This window comes from Mugil cephalus, chromosome 12, assembly GCF_022458985.1.
Source record: "Mugil cephalus isolate CIBA_MC_2020 chromosome 12, CIBA_Mcephalus_1.1, whole genome shotgun sequence".
Lineage (NCBI taxonomy): Eukaryota > Metazoa > Chordata > Actinopteri > Mugiliformes > Mugilidae > Mugil > Mugil cephalus.
Window position 1 is genome coordinate 6,150,855 of NC_061781.1, and position 15,879 is coordinate 6,166,733.

General features: G+C 40.9%; 1 protein-coding gene across 7 annotated transcripts in view; it reads left to right on the plus strand.

The window, feature by feature from the left end:
- Positions 1–433: 433 nt before the first annotated feature.
- Positions 434–15,879, plus strand: part of slc39a10 (solute carrier family 39 member 10) — a 29,501-nt gene continuing 14,055 nt past the window's right edge. The window contains exons 1-3 of one of the 7 annotated variants that reach the window (XM_047600374.1): positions 434–627; positions 11,263–11,341; positions 13,992–15,332. In XM_047600374.1, coding sequence (XP_047456330.1) covers positions 536–627; positions 11,263–11,341; positions 13,992–15,332 — 1,512 coding nt within the window. In that variant the 5' untranslated portion in view covers positions 434–535. Of the gene's footprint in view, positions 628–9,016; positions 9,170–11,262; positions 11,342–11,741; positions 11,857–12,351; positions 12,481–13,988; positions 15,333–15,879 lie in introns of those variants that run through there. The other 6 variants (XM_047600373.1, XM_047600376.1, XM_047600378.1 and 3 more) reach the window with 6 other exon arrangements.

Sequence of the window (15,879 nt, forward strand, 5' to 3'; positions counted from 1 at the left end):
AAAAAAAAAACAAGTTTCAGCAGGTTTCAGTTGTTCAGCCTCTATACATTTCCTGTCATGTTTGGTTAGAACTTACGAGTAGTTTTTAAAGTATACAAGTATTGTAATTTAGTTACAGTTTCACCTTATCTATCCAGTGATTGGAGATTAGACTAGATTAAATAGATTTTTTACGTTAATAAAATTAAAAAGTAAATAACAAAAGGGATTTTGCCACTAAAGGAAATTTATATCCACCGCGTAATCAACAGAGGCATATAGTCGGAGCAAAGGTCAGGGCCTCATGCTGAATATGCAAACGACATGTAATGACGGTGTTTGTTCAGTTGATGAGGGCTTTGTTCCCTGCGGGGTCAGTTAGTTACTCATTGCTTTGCTGTGTTAACATCCTTTCCTTAGATAGTCATATGACAGCCCAGGCGCAGTTTGGCGGAAAGAAACGTCAGTGCTTTCTCGGGTGCAGTGCGCACATTGCGCAGACTGTCCGCGTGCCCCCACCGGGACTCTACGGAAACTGCGCGAGGCGCGTTTGTGAATGTGCTCAACTTTGGTAGCCTACGTAAGAGACCGGATTTTTTTTTTTTTTGGTACCGAGCGGAGAGGAGATGCACACGGCACTCGAGTGAGGTAACTATATAAAAAAAACACCATTTGTTATCATTCACTCCCACAACATGGACCCGAGCGGTGTTCACTACGACGTGTAGATCTTGTTAACCACTGTTGTGAACATTTATGTGTAAATATTTCACCGCATATGAACCGCTCCTCTCTCTAGACTCTGGGCTAATTTCCTGCGTGTCGTGAGCTAGCTAACGTTAGCTGCCTGAGCTGTCGCCTAGGATTGTAGCATTAGCGTTAGCCTCTCCGAAAAGGGGGCGACTGTCAACACAATAGCACTGGATGCTGGCTCCGATTGTGTACCAAGTTGTCGCTTATTTGCGGGCGGGTGGTTTGTACGCTGGCAGCTCGTTGTGTGCTGGTGAACTAATTTATTTTTCGTCTGTTGTAAACGCTGCCGTTTTTGAGTCACGTTTCAATGACGCGGAAGAAGAAGCTCGGTGTGGGGTTTAGTGCGCACCACGTGTAGTCGTCCGGCTTCCGTCCGTTGGGTCCATTGATAAGCGATGGCTGGTATCTCTTCTATCTGTACAATCCTAACTACTGAACTTTCAGTCTAAAATGTGGCCCAATTAAGGGCTTTAAAAAGTCTTAAATACGAGCATTAAATTAAATTTAGTCAAGTTTTAAATCCTTAAGTCCATTAACAGCTTTATTCGCCTTTTGTTCAATGCATTGGTGGTGTTCGGTTAGTTCCGTTTACTTATTTGTGAAATATAAATGTTAGCGGTATGAAGAAACAAAACTAAGAATGCCTGTTATGTTTCCGTTCCTCATTAGTGGAGCCCACCGCAGGGATGTCCTGAGTTTACATTAAATTTTGAAAGTAATTCTGGGTCTCTGATTTTCCTTATTTTTCATACTTCGTGTAGGTCTTAAATATGACCCATGATGTTCTAAAAAAGGTCTCAAATTTCACTTGAGAGTGAAACCTGCCGAGACCCTGTTTGTGTGTGTTCATTCTGCTTGTGTGTGTGTGTGACATCCTGCTATCCTCCTATTCATTTATGAACTATAGAAAAGAATGTCATTATTGTCATTGTGCAGTGCAATGAAATTAAGGTGGCCTATGGTCCCCTAAGATGCCATAGAAATACAGGAATAAAAAATGAATTAATAAAAAGATAAAGGACTGTAAAAAAAAAAAAAAAAAAAAACTAGAATTAAAAAATTTACAAATAAAACACTAACATGTCACAGCGATCCCATTCACACATAGTTATTGCACGTCACATGTCATAACTGCACTTGTTTGTGTTGCGCATTGTGAGAATTATTGCACATGATATGGAATTATTATCCAGATGCATTGGAATGATTCACATTGTTATTTCCTTATTGTTGAGTTATTAAGTGCGACTATGGCTCTAGTATAATACAGAAGCCATTCGTCCTTTTCCACCTTCATTCTCAGTCCACATGACTAAATTATTGCTTAGTGCTGATGCACACTATATACATTGGCCATGCAGACTGACAGCTGTTCGTCTACCAACACATCTCTGTTTGTGCAAGTGTAATAATGATTATCAACGTGCGCATGCAGAAAAGTGTAAAGTTCCACACAGGCAGGCTTTTGGACTTTACACTGCAATGTTAAAATGTCTCAAGTTGTATTTGAAAGACATGTGAAGGTTGTGTTCAGATGTCATGGCACTTTTACCTTGTTGAACACTTTGAAAGGGGCTGTAGAATTCAAGTTCTTCTTAAAATGTCCTCATATCGTCCTTGATTGATTTATGAGCTTCAAGTGTCAATTTAAGTGTAGCAAGCCTTTCGCAGTCTGCTGTCTTCTCTCTTGTAAACATTGTCTGAAGTAAAGGTTAATCCCACATCCGATAACATTTTTGTGTCATTATAACATTTAAAAAAAAACTGGTGCATTGATTAAAATAAATATGCTATCGACAATTATTTTTCTTAGTTCTTCTGTGAACGTTGCCTATTGTCAAGGTTCTTGGTATATACTGTATATTTAAAAAAACAAACAAAAAACAAAGCTGACACAAGGCCACATGGGCTGGAAATGTTAAGCCATTTCTTTAGTTTTTCTGTAGAAAGATATTAATCTCCATATCACCAGACAGAAACGCTAATGAAAAAATCAGTATGAATGCCACTACATACTGTACAACTTTGACCACAGTCCATAAAGGTGGTACCTTGATCACTTAGCAGTCATACACGAATTTCATTCCGTGCACAGTGTGAAATTTGCTGCCTGTGTGCAGGAGCTGACTTATTGTGCGCAGTAATTTATGCCTCTATTTTGATCTGGTCCCCCCCTCTTAGTTAGCAGCAAAGAAGTGTATTTAAATTTATGGCCTGCTGTTAATTTTTGTCTTTCAATCACTGTGATATAATAGGCTTTTATAGGTATAGAGAGAAAATGATTCGTGGTGTGTCTATAATCCGTTTCTGAATTTTTTATAGTAGTAGTAGTAGAGTTGTTGCCGCTCAATATGTATTGTGTGGGTTTGATTGCATATTAAAGAAAAAAATAAATGTGCTGGAGACTGTGGCTCTCTGCCATTCCACACAGAGTCCCTCTCCTTATACACGCTGGCTCGGTTTCATGTCTGCCACACTATGTACCATTCCAGACCAACTGGTGTGAAGTGGGAGTGGGTCACAAAGCCCTCCAACCAAGAGCCTGCGTTGATTCAGATTTACCGACTACACTTCGCCTGAGTGAAGGGCCTGTGCATATTACAAGGCAAAATCTGTGGAGTAATGTTGTTTCTCAACGGGTTTAGATTACTTAAAATGCATGATGGTTGTCCAGAGGCAGGAAACTGAGTATTGATTTTCTGTAGCCACGATACTGTTCAAGATTTATTCCCTGGTGGCTTTTTCACACACAACAAGTTGCAAAAAATCTTATAGGGAGTTTGCCCGGTCCTCTCTACTTTATTGTTGTGAGTCTGGTTTTTATCAAGTTTATGTGTTGAATAGTCATCTTGCAAAACATTTTGTACCTTAGTTGCAATCTTTATCAAAAATATTTGATAGTCAGGGTTGTTAAATCTGTGTTTTTGAAAGACTCACAATGTCCACACAGTCATACAATAGCAGTATAATTCACCATGGATGCCTAATGGAAGTTCCTGCTTGGATAAATGTGAGGGCTTCCCAAAGTCTGTTTATACCCTACACTGTAATTAAGAGATCCTCCACAGACATTAATGAGTCTGTTCCACTCTGACGAAACAAGAGCACAAAGGGACCTGAATGAGAACAGGCTGTCGAACTATCCTGAATTTCACTCTAACCTAAAATGGGTCAAAGTACATGCTGAGTTCTACAGTTCACATAATGCAGTCAGTAACATCTTTTGTTGTAACTCCCCTGTACATTGAATCCCGATGTTTCTCACTCATCATGCCCTCAGCTCACATGTCACAAATGAGCAGTCTCGAAACTGAACTAATATAACCCTGTGTCTATCTTTAGAGTCATTTTCACAGAACTGACAAAGCTCCTCCAGGGAAATAGAAAACATTTACTGTATACATAGACTGACTCATGCTCAACATGAAAGGCCCCTTTGTGTGTCAGTTCCCGTTAAAGTGATAATCTGTATCACCAAAACTTATTTACAGCTTCCAGCTTCCAAGGGCCACTTCATGATTGCAAGATATAGCTTAAGTATTTGATCTAGAGACTTTGTGTGTCATGCGGTTGGGATGTTTACACAGCCAAATGGATGCAAATGTTGCTTTTATAAACTGTAACAAACAAACAGAAGTTTATATGATTTAATTCCGGGTTGTACAGTGGCATGATTGGTAAATATGACACCCAGTGCGTTTACATGCGCAGCTTAATTGAGCTATGCTCAAAATTTGACTTTTTGAATGTGGCCCTTGTCCCAGTTTACATGCAGCGGAAAAAATCTAATAACTGACAGGGAACATGTCCTCCTCCTCCACAGTAGGTGGCGATATGCGTCTTTTCAGCGGGATAATACCACGGTAATACGGTCCCCGTTACCCGTTGACCTATAATGTTATATAATATACAAGACAAGATGAATACATAATGTTTTTGTTCTGGGGTCACACGCCAGCGCAGCAGCTGTGGAGCAAGCGCACACACGTTATCCTGTTGTAGTCTGATTAAACGTATACATGCCGGAGAAAACCGAATTTCAATCGTATTATTTTGTTGTCTTAGTCGAATAAGGAGAGCTTGGATTTTAGTTTGAGTGACGTATTTACATGCACTTAAGTTCCTGGCCTGTATCACGAAGCCAGCTCAACTTACTCAGGATTAAACCTATCCAGCTGAACCTATCCACAACAATGACAATCTGGATAAGCGGTATCACGATGCTGGTTATCAACTCAGCAAATCCCCATAGACCCTCATGTAAAAAAGCCCAACATTTAAATATTAACATTTAAAATGCTGCATAATTAAGGGCGTTCCTGCGTTGAGTGACAGGTGACGCATGGGCGCTGCCAGAGGCCACTAGCTGCTAGCCTTGGTCTCTTTGCTAGTCCTCACCTGAGCTAATGACAACCTTTCAGCTGAGTTTGAGGCTTTGGTCCATTTGGATCATTTTAAATAAAAAATAATAGTTGTCTACTTTGCTGCATCTCCTTCAAGACCATCCGGTAAGTGAATTTGGAGAATTATTCTTATGGTCTGTGTCAGTGCCCAATATAGCCAGGTAGCTGAAGTTAACTATCTAATTAGCCAGGTAATGAATTAGCCTTAGGCTAGCCTTCCAGTGGCTCTGGATTGTTATCCAGCCTAACGAGAGGCTATCAATCAAACCGCCACCGAGGTCAGAACGTAAATAATAATTAATAATACTTTTAAGTAAAGTTTGTCAGTGTGAGACATATTAATCCACCACATAAAATACGAAACATTAATGTCTTGTTCACGTTACTTTTCCCATAGGACCAATGCTACGGTAAAATACGGAAAAAAATATTAATATTATATTACAGTATGGGTCCATACATAACGTTAGTCTAGATATTGAAACAAGGTTTATATGTTAGTAGTGTAAGTTGGACGGTAACATAAATTAAGATCGAGGAAACAAAATGTGAATATGTGTTAATAATATTCCGTACACATACACATTATGTACATATAATACATACTTTATTTTACATGTCTGTTTGTCTGTATAAAATTCAGGTGATCCTCATGTTCTACATGACATGAAGAACTGGACTTGCAGGACTTGAAATCTGGGCAGAGAACACTTTGAAAGTCATCACTACATCACCGATTTTTATTTTAGCCGAGATGTGAAATGTGACTCATAACTTGTAACGGAACGCTAGTATTTATTTTAAGTAAAGACATTAATCTCTAAATCATAACTGTATTTAATGTATTGTATATTATATTTTAGTCGGGACAAATGGCATCAAACTGGGAGAGAGGCGACCGTGTTAGCCTGCTGCTAGCACCTAGGATAGCGAATAGCCTAGCTCGGTAGCCTGAGCTAACCCGGTAGCACTAAGTTGGGTGGGTGGGTTTCAACATTCAGGCTGCTTTTAGCTCCGCCCCAACACGACCCTGATGTCCATATTTGGAGTATCCGAGTGTGGACGGAGTAAAGCTCATCCAACATGGTGACCACAGGCTCCGCCCACTTCAGGCTTCATTTTCGAGATTCAGAATCCAAAGGGTGACATCACGATGGGTTTGTCCATAGTATATACAGTCAGTGGTATCAAGAGCGGTTCCAAGGCAGCAGATCATGAGCGCTGATCTGCCAGCAAAAAGGAGCAAACACTGATTCTCCTCAAATATGAAGAAGAAAAAGTAAATCTCACCGTTAAATGAAACACCGTGGCTGCATCGAAGAGATGCCAAATGGCATGGTAAAGGATTGCAGATAATACGTGCATAAATGCATGAATTACACATCAATGGTTCAATTAGTTTACATTTAACACAGCCATGAATACCAATCACTACGCTGCATAGATGAATCGCGTGTATGACAATTCGTCTCATTCCCCCAGATGTAAACCTTCTGGAGGACAAACCAACCACAGAAATATCATTGCATCTGGGGAGTTGGATTTCTTAATTTCTTAATGTTATATGGGCTACAATAAAGCTGGAAGCTGATGCCACAATTACATCATATCAATACAAGTTGTTGGCCTGAAAGAAAATATCCTGATTCTGAGCTGTGTTTGAGCTTAGCAGGGACAAATGGCTAAAATATATTCTTCTTTATGTGATTATATCCAGGAAGATGCGTTCACACCATAACGCTCTTCTCACGATTTGGGCTCCAATCTCAATCCGGTCTTCAGTGAAAGGGAATGCCAATCTTTCCCAAACAACTGTTCGGCTGTGGGTGGAGCCTTTTATCGGATTCAGATAAATCCTGAAAGTTACCCAGACCTGAAGCAGGTTTGTCGTTCAGAGTAAGTTACCATGGTAACTTACCTCAATAAGAATGAATCCAGCTTTGTGATACCAGAAACCCGGTGTTAACCCTGAAGTTACCTCGATAAGTCCGTAATCCTGCTTCATGATACAGGCCTCAGTTAGAGTCCGATTAAGACAATAATTTGTTGTTTTGTTTTTTTTCATGTGCATGTAAACACACTGAATTTTTGAAAAGAGCATCTAGATTCAGCGAACACAGATGCGGCTGCATGAATTAGTCAGCTGTGTATTGCAAAAGAATCATATTTTTCATATCGGTTCTCACTCTGGTTTCAATGTGCAGAAAATGCATCTCTTCTTTGTTTGCTAAAGTAGGACATTTAGTAAACCATTGACATGCCTGTGGGGGGATAACATCCTACAGGCGATTTAGTTAGTTATTTATGTGCAGGATGACACATTAGGACACAGAAACCAAACACCAGCCTTTTCACTGCGTGTTAGACACTTGTTTAGATCCCATTTAGGGCAAAACTCGTAGAATATGGGAAATTTGTATGTTGCTAGACATTCAGTACGTTTATATGCACGTGAAAAAACATAAAACATTTTGAGTAGTTGTCTATAACATATTATTCATTTCTGTTGTGATCCCAACTTTAGAGAAGCACTTGTTAACCCATTTTCTTAGTAACTGGAACCGCATCATGCTACATTACAGTTAAAATAATATATATTCTTACAGACACTGTAGCTGCCATTTGTTAGTTTCTAATAAGACTTTTGTAAACAAGCGTCTGACCAGGTGTATTGGTTTAAGGCACCGTTCTATAGGTGACACCCAACCTACACCAATGCTGGTTACAGTCTACAATCCTGATGCAGTATTTCCCATACAATATCAATACTATGGCTGCCACTAGGGGCTAATTTACTCTGCTATGGTCTCGTAACGAAATTGGAAATATTTTTGCACGTCTCGAACAACATTTAAAAAAAAAATATATATATATTACTGCCACTTTTTAAATCCCAATGTTTGTGCTCTTGAGTTTTTAAACCATGGAGATTTACATTTATTTAAAGGGATTTTGGGAAAGGAGGGAGACTCCCAAGCTAGCAAAATTAGATTAGAAATTCAACTTTTTGATTATAAATTTGATGCATTCGCTGATACTGTATTTAATCTTACATAGATTTGTCCGTAGTAAGCCACGTCTCAAAAGCTTACATTAAGTATTCTTGTACTCGTGAACTACAGAAACTGCTGCTATTTGTTGCTAAATCCAATATCTGCATTATTACGGTAATTCACACACACTTATGGATTTTTGTGAGGAGCACTGTCATGCTGTTTGCATTGGCGTCCTGGGGTTGTTTGAAGAATCACATTCAAATGAGTTAAGTTAAACGGTTAAACAGCTGGAACAGGCTCCAGGCCCCCTGTGAACCTCAAGAGTACAAGCAGCCTCAGAGCAAAGTTCAGACATTTTATTGTGGTTGAGATCAGTACTTCAGGATCTCCTCCATACTGCAGCCATGTGAAAAGCCTCCACACATACAGCTGCTGACATTTCCCCCGTTTCACCACCACTCCAATGACGTGGTCTAACATTTACTGAGGTATTACAAGATGTTTACCTGAAATGCTCCAAATCTGTGTTCACTTTACACAACATGTTCACTAAATTGACAGTTTGGTGTCTTTCATTTTGATTTGATAATACAATAATAATTGGTCTAATTTCAGAAAGGCGTTGTTAAGTAGCCAGGACAGAAAGTCTGATTTTAAGCCTGTAGAACTGGGCACAGGTCAGTGTTATATCAAACACTGACATAGAGCATTTTAGATATATGTTTAAACTTGTTTAAACTTTACATCCAGGATACGTTGTAAAATGTGCAGTACACATGTAGCCCGCACACACACACCCTCACAGACACACATATACCATTAGTAGTTGGTCAGGTGGTTGATCCTGGACACAGCTCCCTGACTGCTCAAACACGCAGACACACAAATTCCCTCCCTGCGCCTCACCGCCTCCCTGTACAAATTAGTTAAGTCACTGGACTCATTCTACTCGTTACTTATGTTAGTGCTGGTGTGAACATTTTTATTTTATTGCTGTGGAGTGAACTCTTGTCCATTTTTTGGGCTTTCAGACTGGAGGTAAGCATCAGCCGGTGTTTTGTCAAGGTGTTGTTACTATCATACCTGCACAGTGTATTGCTTGGCAGATTGTTCTGTTTACTTGCCTGTGTCAAGCCTAGTCTTGCTGTCTTAAAATCTTTTACACGATGATGAACTCGTTTCCAGGCCACAGAGTATCAGCAGTGCACCTGTGTCTTTTTGTACTGTCGGTCCCTAACTCTGCCTGGACATTTCATGGCTCTGAAGAGCAAAAACAGCAGCTTTGTGTGCGTGGCTCAGCGGCTTCAACCTGATAAACTTGACCTTGACGTTTTGTTTGTTGCCATGCAAAGGGCCGTTTGAGTTAAAGATGTTTACGAAAGTTGTGGCCTGTTTAAATTGAATTTATTTGAAACTGCGTGTGTCATGACAGCCCACAGTAATTCTGGGTATTGACTTAAACACATGTTGTGTCAGCCTTGTTTTCTCAGACTTGTGCTTGTTTTTCTTGTGAGGTGTTTCGCAGCAGTGATGGGTGGCTGTCACTGTCCACGTCTATAACCGCAAAGAGGACTGTTCTTTGCATTGTAATAATGTGTTGCAATAACAGAGACATTACAAGATTAAGCTACTGTTGTAATGTCGGATTGTGTAACCTCAGGTCTGTCTTAGAGGCAGTGATGTGTGAGCTGAAAACTGTTAACCAGCAATCATGTTTGTAGCTGTCTTTGGTGGTTGTCAGCAGGGACTTGGAACTCAGGTGTGTCACATGTTTCTCACTTTGTTTCCTTACTTTCTGAATCACACAACAACAGACCGTGGTCCTTCAAGCTTTCCACAGACCATCTGCTGAGAGCTGGGTCCATGTGACAGCTGACATCTGGCCTCTCTGCCGTGCCCCAGGCCTTACTAAGAAAACCTCCATGATGCCATGTTTTTTTATATTATTTTTCCATCTTAAGAACAAATTCAGCTCTCACTCCCCACTTGGTGCAAGCTTTAGGATTGCATAGCTTGCTGGTTTAGCGGCGTGCATCACAAAGGTGAGGTTTAATCCTCTGATGGAGCCATCACAGGTCTGGGAAACCGCCGCACGTATTGTAAGGATCCATCACTTTTCAAGAGCTCAAACTATTAAATATTTGGGAAATCATATGTACATTTAAAGATTTCAATTCTTTTGAGTTCACTAACCATTTGTTTAATTGCTGTTTTGTATTAGCAACAAAACGTGTACTTGTTTTTTAACAGTAAACATGGGCCCTTTTTGTGGCATGTCTTGAATATGAGCATAGATTTTATTTTTGTTTCAGCTTCCCTGCAGACATCTTCTTAATACTGAAATGAGAAGGATGTGTATGTGGTCGTGTGAGAATCATATGAAGCACCTTAGGGGTTAGTCATTTTTTCCCCTCAAAGAAATAACAGTGCGTCTTTTGTCATGAACAAGTTGGAAAACATATGAAAGAATATTATTTTGCTAATGTGAGCAGAAATGTTTGAGAGATGAGTGAAATAAGATTTATAAGTTGTATACAGACCAATCAAGTCTGCCTTGTGCGAAACAGTTGTGACTCATCAAAGACGTGAACATGGGTCTTGTGAGGGTGTCCTGTGGTGTCTGGTCCTGTGGGTTGAGGGGAGGGTCCTCTGTGGATCATCCCACAGATACTTGATCAGTTTGGATCAAGTGAATCTGGAGGCCAGGTCAACACCTTGTACTATTTTTTTGTGATGTTTATTTTTTTAGTTGTTCCTATACTGTTTCTGTGTGTCTGTGTCAGGCTGCATCCTGCTGGGGAGGGCTGGTGGGGGGTGGAGGGTCTGGTCTGGTCTAGGTGGGTGCTACATGTCTAAGTAACATCCACAGGAAGGAATCCAGGTCCAGAGTTTCCCAGAAGAACATTGTGTTGTCACAAGATGTTATTTACTTCTCCTGCCAGTGGTGGTCATAATGTTGTGGCTGATCTGTGTTTCTGCTATGATCTCTTCATGAAGACAAACTAATATTTAGTTGTGACTACAGACATTACTCACCTCATATAACGACCTGACTAGTTACTTCACTAAACTTGTTGTTAAAGCCAGCGTCTGAATTTTACTCGTGTCTTTGCTTTCATATTTTTCCACAGTGCCAGTTTCAGAAGAGTTGTCAAAGCCCCTGATATTGTTAGACCAGGACTGGGGGCCAAGCAGGAGGAAAAGCATCTGGTGAGTTACCACTTACCTATTCTGTTTCGCAGTGTAATGATGGGATTATTTGTTTGTCTCGTGGTGTGATTACATCTCCGACCACCCTGTGAAATCTCTTTCTGGAATATTGTCATAAAAACATACAAAGTAGTTTCGTACTTAGTTTCAAGTCTGAAAAAAAAAAAAAACCTTGGGAAATGAATTTCTGACGCTTATGTTTTGCATTAGTTTGTGTAACATGCAATTAAAATAAAGATTCCCTTGTTTTTATTAAAGGCCAGACACAACAAAGACTCTAATCAGGAAACAATGCAGGCTCTGTTGGTGCTGTGCTGGTCCTGGTTTTGGCTCAACCTATCTGCTGTGAGGTTCATAGGTCACTGCTGTCTCATGTTTATAAACACTGTCTTATCTACAGCGGCAAAGTAGGATTGTAACCGCATTTAATGTCAGCAGCCTTGAGTCAGAACACCGCCATTCACTTGTTGGTCAAACTTTAATTTCACACACCACTCCTCCAAGGACACACAGCGGTAAGTCGTCTCAGTTTTAGTTTCTGAAACTAATTTTAAATGAGAGTGAGGGCAGTGTTACGAAGCCGCTTTAATTTTTCATGCTTTTAGAATATCCGTGCTGTTTTCAATGTCTTTGGAAGGTGTTGGATTGTGAACAGTTTGAATGCGAAAGTTGGATCAGCGGTAGCTTTTTCATTTTTTTAAATTTGTGTACTGTAATTTGAATTATTTTCTCGCATAAATTAGCATTTTAATCAGAAATGTCCATTTTTTGGCATTACATTGTCAAGGAATATAACATACTAATGAGAAACGCTACTTTTAAACAAGTTCTGATCTTGTTATACGGGGAAAAGGAACTCCTGACGTTATGAGCTGATAAGATACTGATGTCGTCGCCCCAGTGATTAAGGCTTTGATGAATTAACAGTGGCTTTGTCTCAACTTCGGTGGAAATGTTTCCTGTCTAAAAATGTTTTACTTTCCACTGGGAAGGATTCATTAGGTGGGAGGATTTTTCATTGCATGTTGTGTATGTGACTTTCGTCTCTCGTATGTGTAGAGATTATGTTCCTTATATTGTTGGTATCCTGTGTACAGCACTTTTACCTGGAACAACAAACCTTCCTCTGGAATAACAAGGTGAGGTAGTTTGTTGGATAAATGGCTCTAGATGGTGTAAATGGTGGATTGTTCTTAACTTCAGCACAGAAACTGACTTTGTCCTGCTGATAAAGGCTCACGTGGATAATCTCGAACTGGTCTGATAGTTTTGTCTGTTCTTCTCAACTTTTGCTTACGCCGTTTATTGCTCTTTGTGTTCCCAGAGACATGTATGTAGTTATAACTGTGATATTTTTATTGTTGTTGCTCCCACTAGCCTACAGTTTGCATTCGGTTTTTACGAGCCTTGACAGCTGCGAGGAGGATCTGTCACCCTCTTTGTTTTTTAGATTATCTGCGGTCCACGCAACACGTATCCTTTCCCTCTATTCCCCCATGATGTGCGTGCTGTATATTCAGTATAAACTTCACTAACACGCCAACCGCCTGTGCGTTTGTGTATTTGTCTGGTCTCCGTTGTGTGCCATTTTACCATTATCCAGCAGTACTCCTCATCTGACCTCTCTTTACTCCACTCCTCCCCCACCCCTCACCCATCAACTGCCCACGGGCTTCACAAGAGACCTTATGAGGATCATTTGACTGGAATGATATTGCTGCTTCAGGCTTTTTAAAGTGGGAGGGTACAAACAATATGTTACACAATTCTCGGTAGAGAGTTTATTGTGCTCCAGAAGGGTCCCCGATTCAGTTATTAGATCCGTTATTCTAAGCTAAAGCTAGCAGCTCTGAAAGTTGAATTTATCTATGATGTGCAGGCTTATTATCCTAATTCGTTTCATGTTTCCTTCAAATTACGTGTGAACTGCTGCTAACCCTGCTACGCTGGAAGATGTCGCTGTGTGTCAGTTCATTGTATCTAATGTTCACAGCTGTAATACAAGTTCTGCAGTGAAAGCTACACAAAAACATGACTTTTTACTCTAATGCAAAACATATTATTCTTCTTTGCTTTAAGGTAATTGTCTACCACGTACACTGTATACTGTTACACAGAGCCAGATCTATTTACGCTGATACACTTAACTTGAAATAAATTAACTCTCACAACATCAAATTGTGCCAGTGTTTTTAAAACTGAGAACTGAATCAGGATTAATTTTTCACTGACTGGGATGGGACATCCAATCCCATGAAGCCTGTATTTTTTGTTTTGAAATAATTTGAGCGGTTGATATAGTGTTTCTCTGTTTGCCGACTGTCTACAGGACAACCATTATCCAAAAGCCTGCCTCTGTTTTAAAATTTATTTTTTATCGGTATTGCATTAAATCCCAGATGGAATAAGTAACTCCATGGAGTCAGAAACATAAAGTCAGCAGGAAAGAGACAGACTGAATGATGCTTACTTGGTTGTGTAAGATGTTTATATATACACCCCATAATAATTTATCTGTAATACAGCAGACTGTCGGCTCCAACAGTGCGCACTTAAATAGAACATCCCTATTTATTCTCACCAAGACAAATTTCTCTCATGACTATGAGAAAACACTGATACAAATTCTGATGCTGTTCTGTTTTAGCAGGGGACCAGAAGTGAGGGGACAATGCGAGTCCACGTGCACACCAAGTTCTGCTTCCTGTGTGTGCTCACCTTTCTCTTCCATCAGTGCAACCACTGCCACGGAGAAGAACACGGCCATCAGCATGCCGACCACGACCACGCCCACAACGACCTGCAAATTTCTGAGGCTCCGTACGTGAGAGGAGCCACTGTGTCCCCGGTGTCCAACGGTCTCCCCGAGGACAGTCTCGAGGAGGAGCAACGCTTCTACATCCAACAGCTGTTCAGGCGTTACGGTCAGAAGGGCCGGTTAGATTTCCAGGGATTTCAGAGTCTGCTTGATAGCTTGGGCCTAGGAGAGGTGAAGATGGTAGGTGTGGATCACGAGGACCTGGGTCATGACCATGTAGCCCACCTAGACCTGTTGGATGTGCAGGAGGGGCTACACTCACATTCATCCACCACTGAAGGCAATGGCCACCAGCATGAGCATGGTCACTCACACCACAAGCCGGGTTTCCACCGTCCACACACAGACGGAGCTCCCACAGGCTGCAGCCAGACTACTGCTGCCAGCCCAGCTGTTGGTGCGCCTGCAAAACATGATCATAAACATGAACACGATCATGAACACAACCACGATCACAACCATGACCACGATCACGACCATGACCACGATCACGACCATGACCATGATCACAACCACGACCATGATCACAACCACGATCACGATCACAACCACGATCACGATCACAACCACGATCACGATCACAACCACGATCACGATCACAACCATGACCATAATCACAACCACGATCCCAACCAACGTCATGATCACAACCCTGACCACGATCACAACCACGATCACAACCACGATCACGATCACAACCACGATCATGACCATGACCATGGTCATGACCAGGTACAGATCCCTGCTACCAACAAGGAGCTGTCTTCTGAAACTCATAATGGCCACAGCGGTCACAACAGTGGTGATCATGAACATGACCACGATCACGGTGGTCCTCACGTGCAGCCAACCACAGAGATCACTCCCGCCAAACAGGAACAGCTGCCCTCTACCCTCTTGGAGCCCTCCCAAGTCCCTGAGGGGCCACACTCATCTCTTGCCCCAACAGAAACCCGGCCCAAGAAGCCCAGAAAGCCGGCGAGAGTTAGAGGAAATCAAGGGCGAAATAAAACTCCTTCCCCATCTGATAATCACGACCACGACCATGATCACAAACATGGACACAGCCATTCTCATAAAGATAAGAGAGAAGCACCAGGACCACTAGCAGTACCCACTCTCCCAGTCCCTGATCCTGGTCACCCAGGTGGATTGTCACATCAGCACGAGGAGGTAACGCAGTTTAGGAACATGTTTATCTTTTAGAAGTAGAAATGGTGTTTTATATGACATTTCTTATAGTAATATTGCATTCATACAATGACTTATTGTCAGTATATTTGCCTCTCCTGTTACTTCCTAAAATAAAAATCATTGATTGTTTTCGAAAAAGTCAATTATTCTTTTGGCTAATGACTAAAATATAAGAAAACTATCATAGAAATAATGAATGTTATCATTCTTATTCATTTTATCAGTTAAACTCGATGTCACATACTAGACATTGCAGCTCTAGTTCCTACATTAATTTGGGTGACTTTAAATAAAGGATAACACAAAATATGAAGGAGGTTCTCCAATCAAAGCCACTTTGTTGTAAACAAATTCACCTCCACAGCATTCAGACAACATGTACCACATACGACGTGTTACTCTTCTGTCCATCCCTGCACAAGGCCCACACAAACAGTTTGGCCTGACAGATCTTTGCTGGGGCATAGTCAGTTCCCAGTGGAGCAACTCTGGGACCAACTTTCCACCGTAAAAAGTGGAGAAGTTT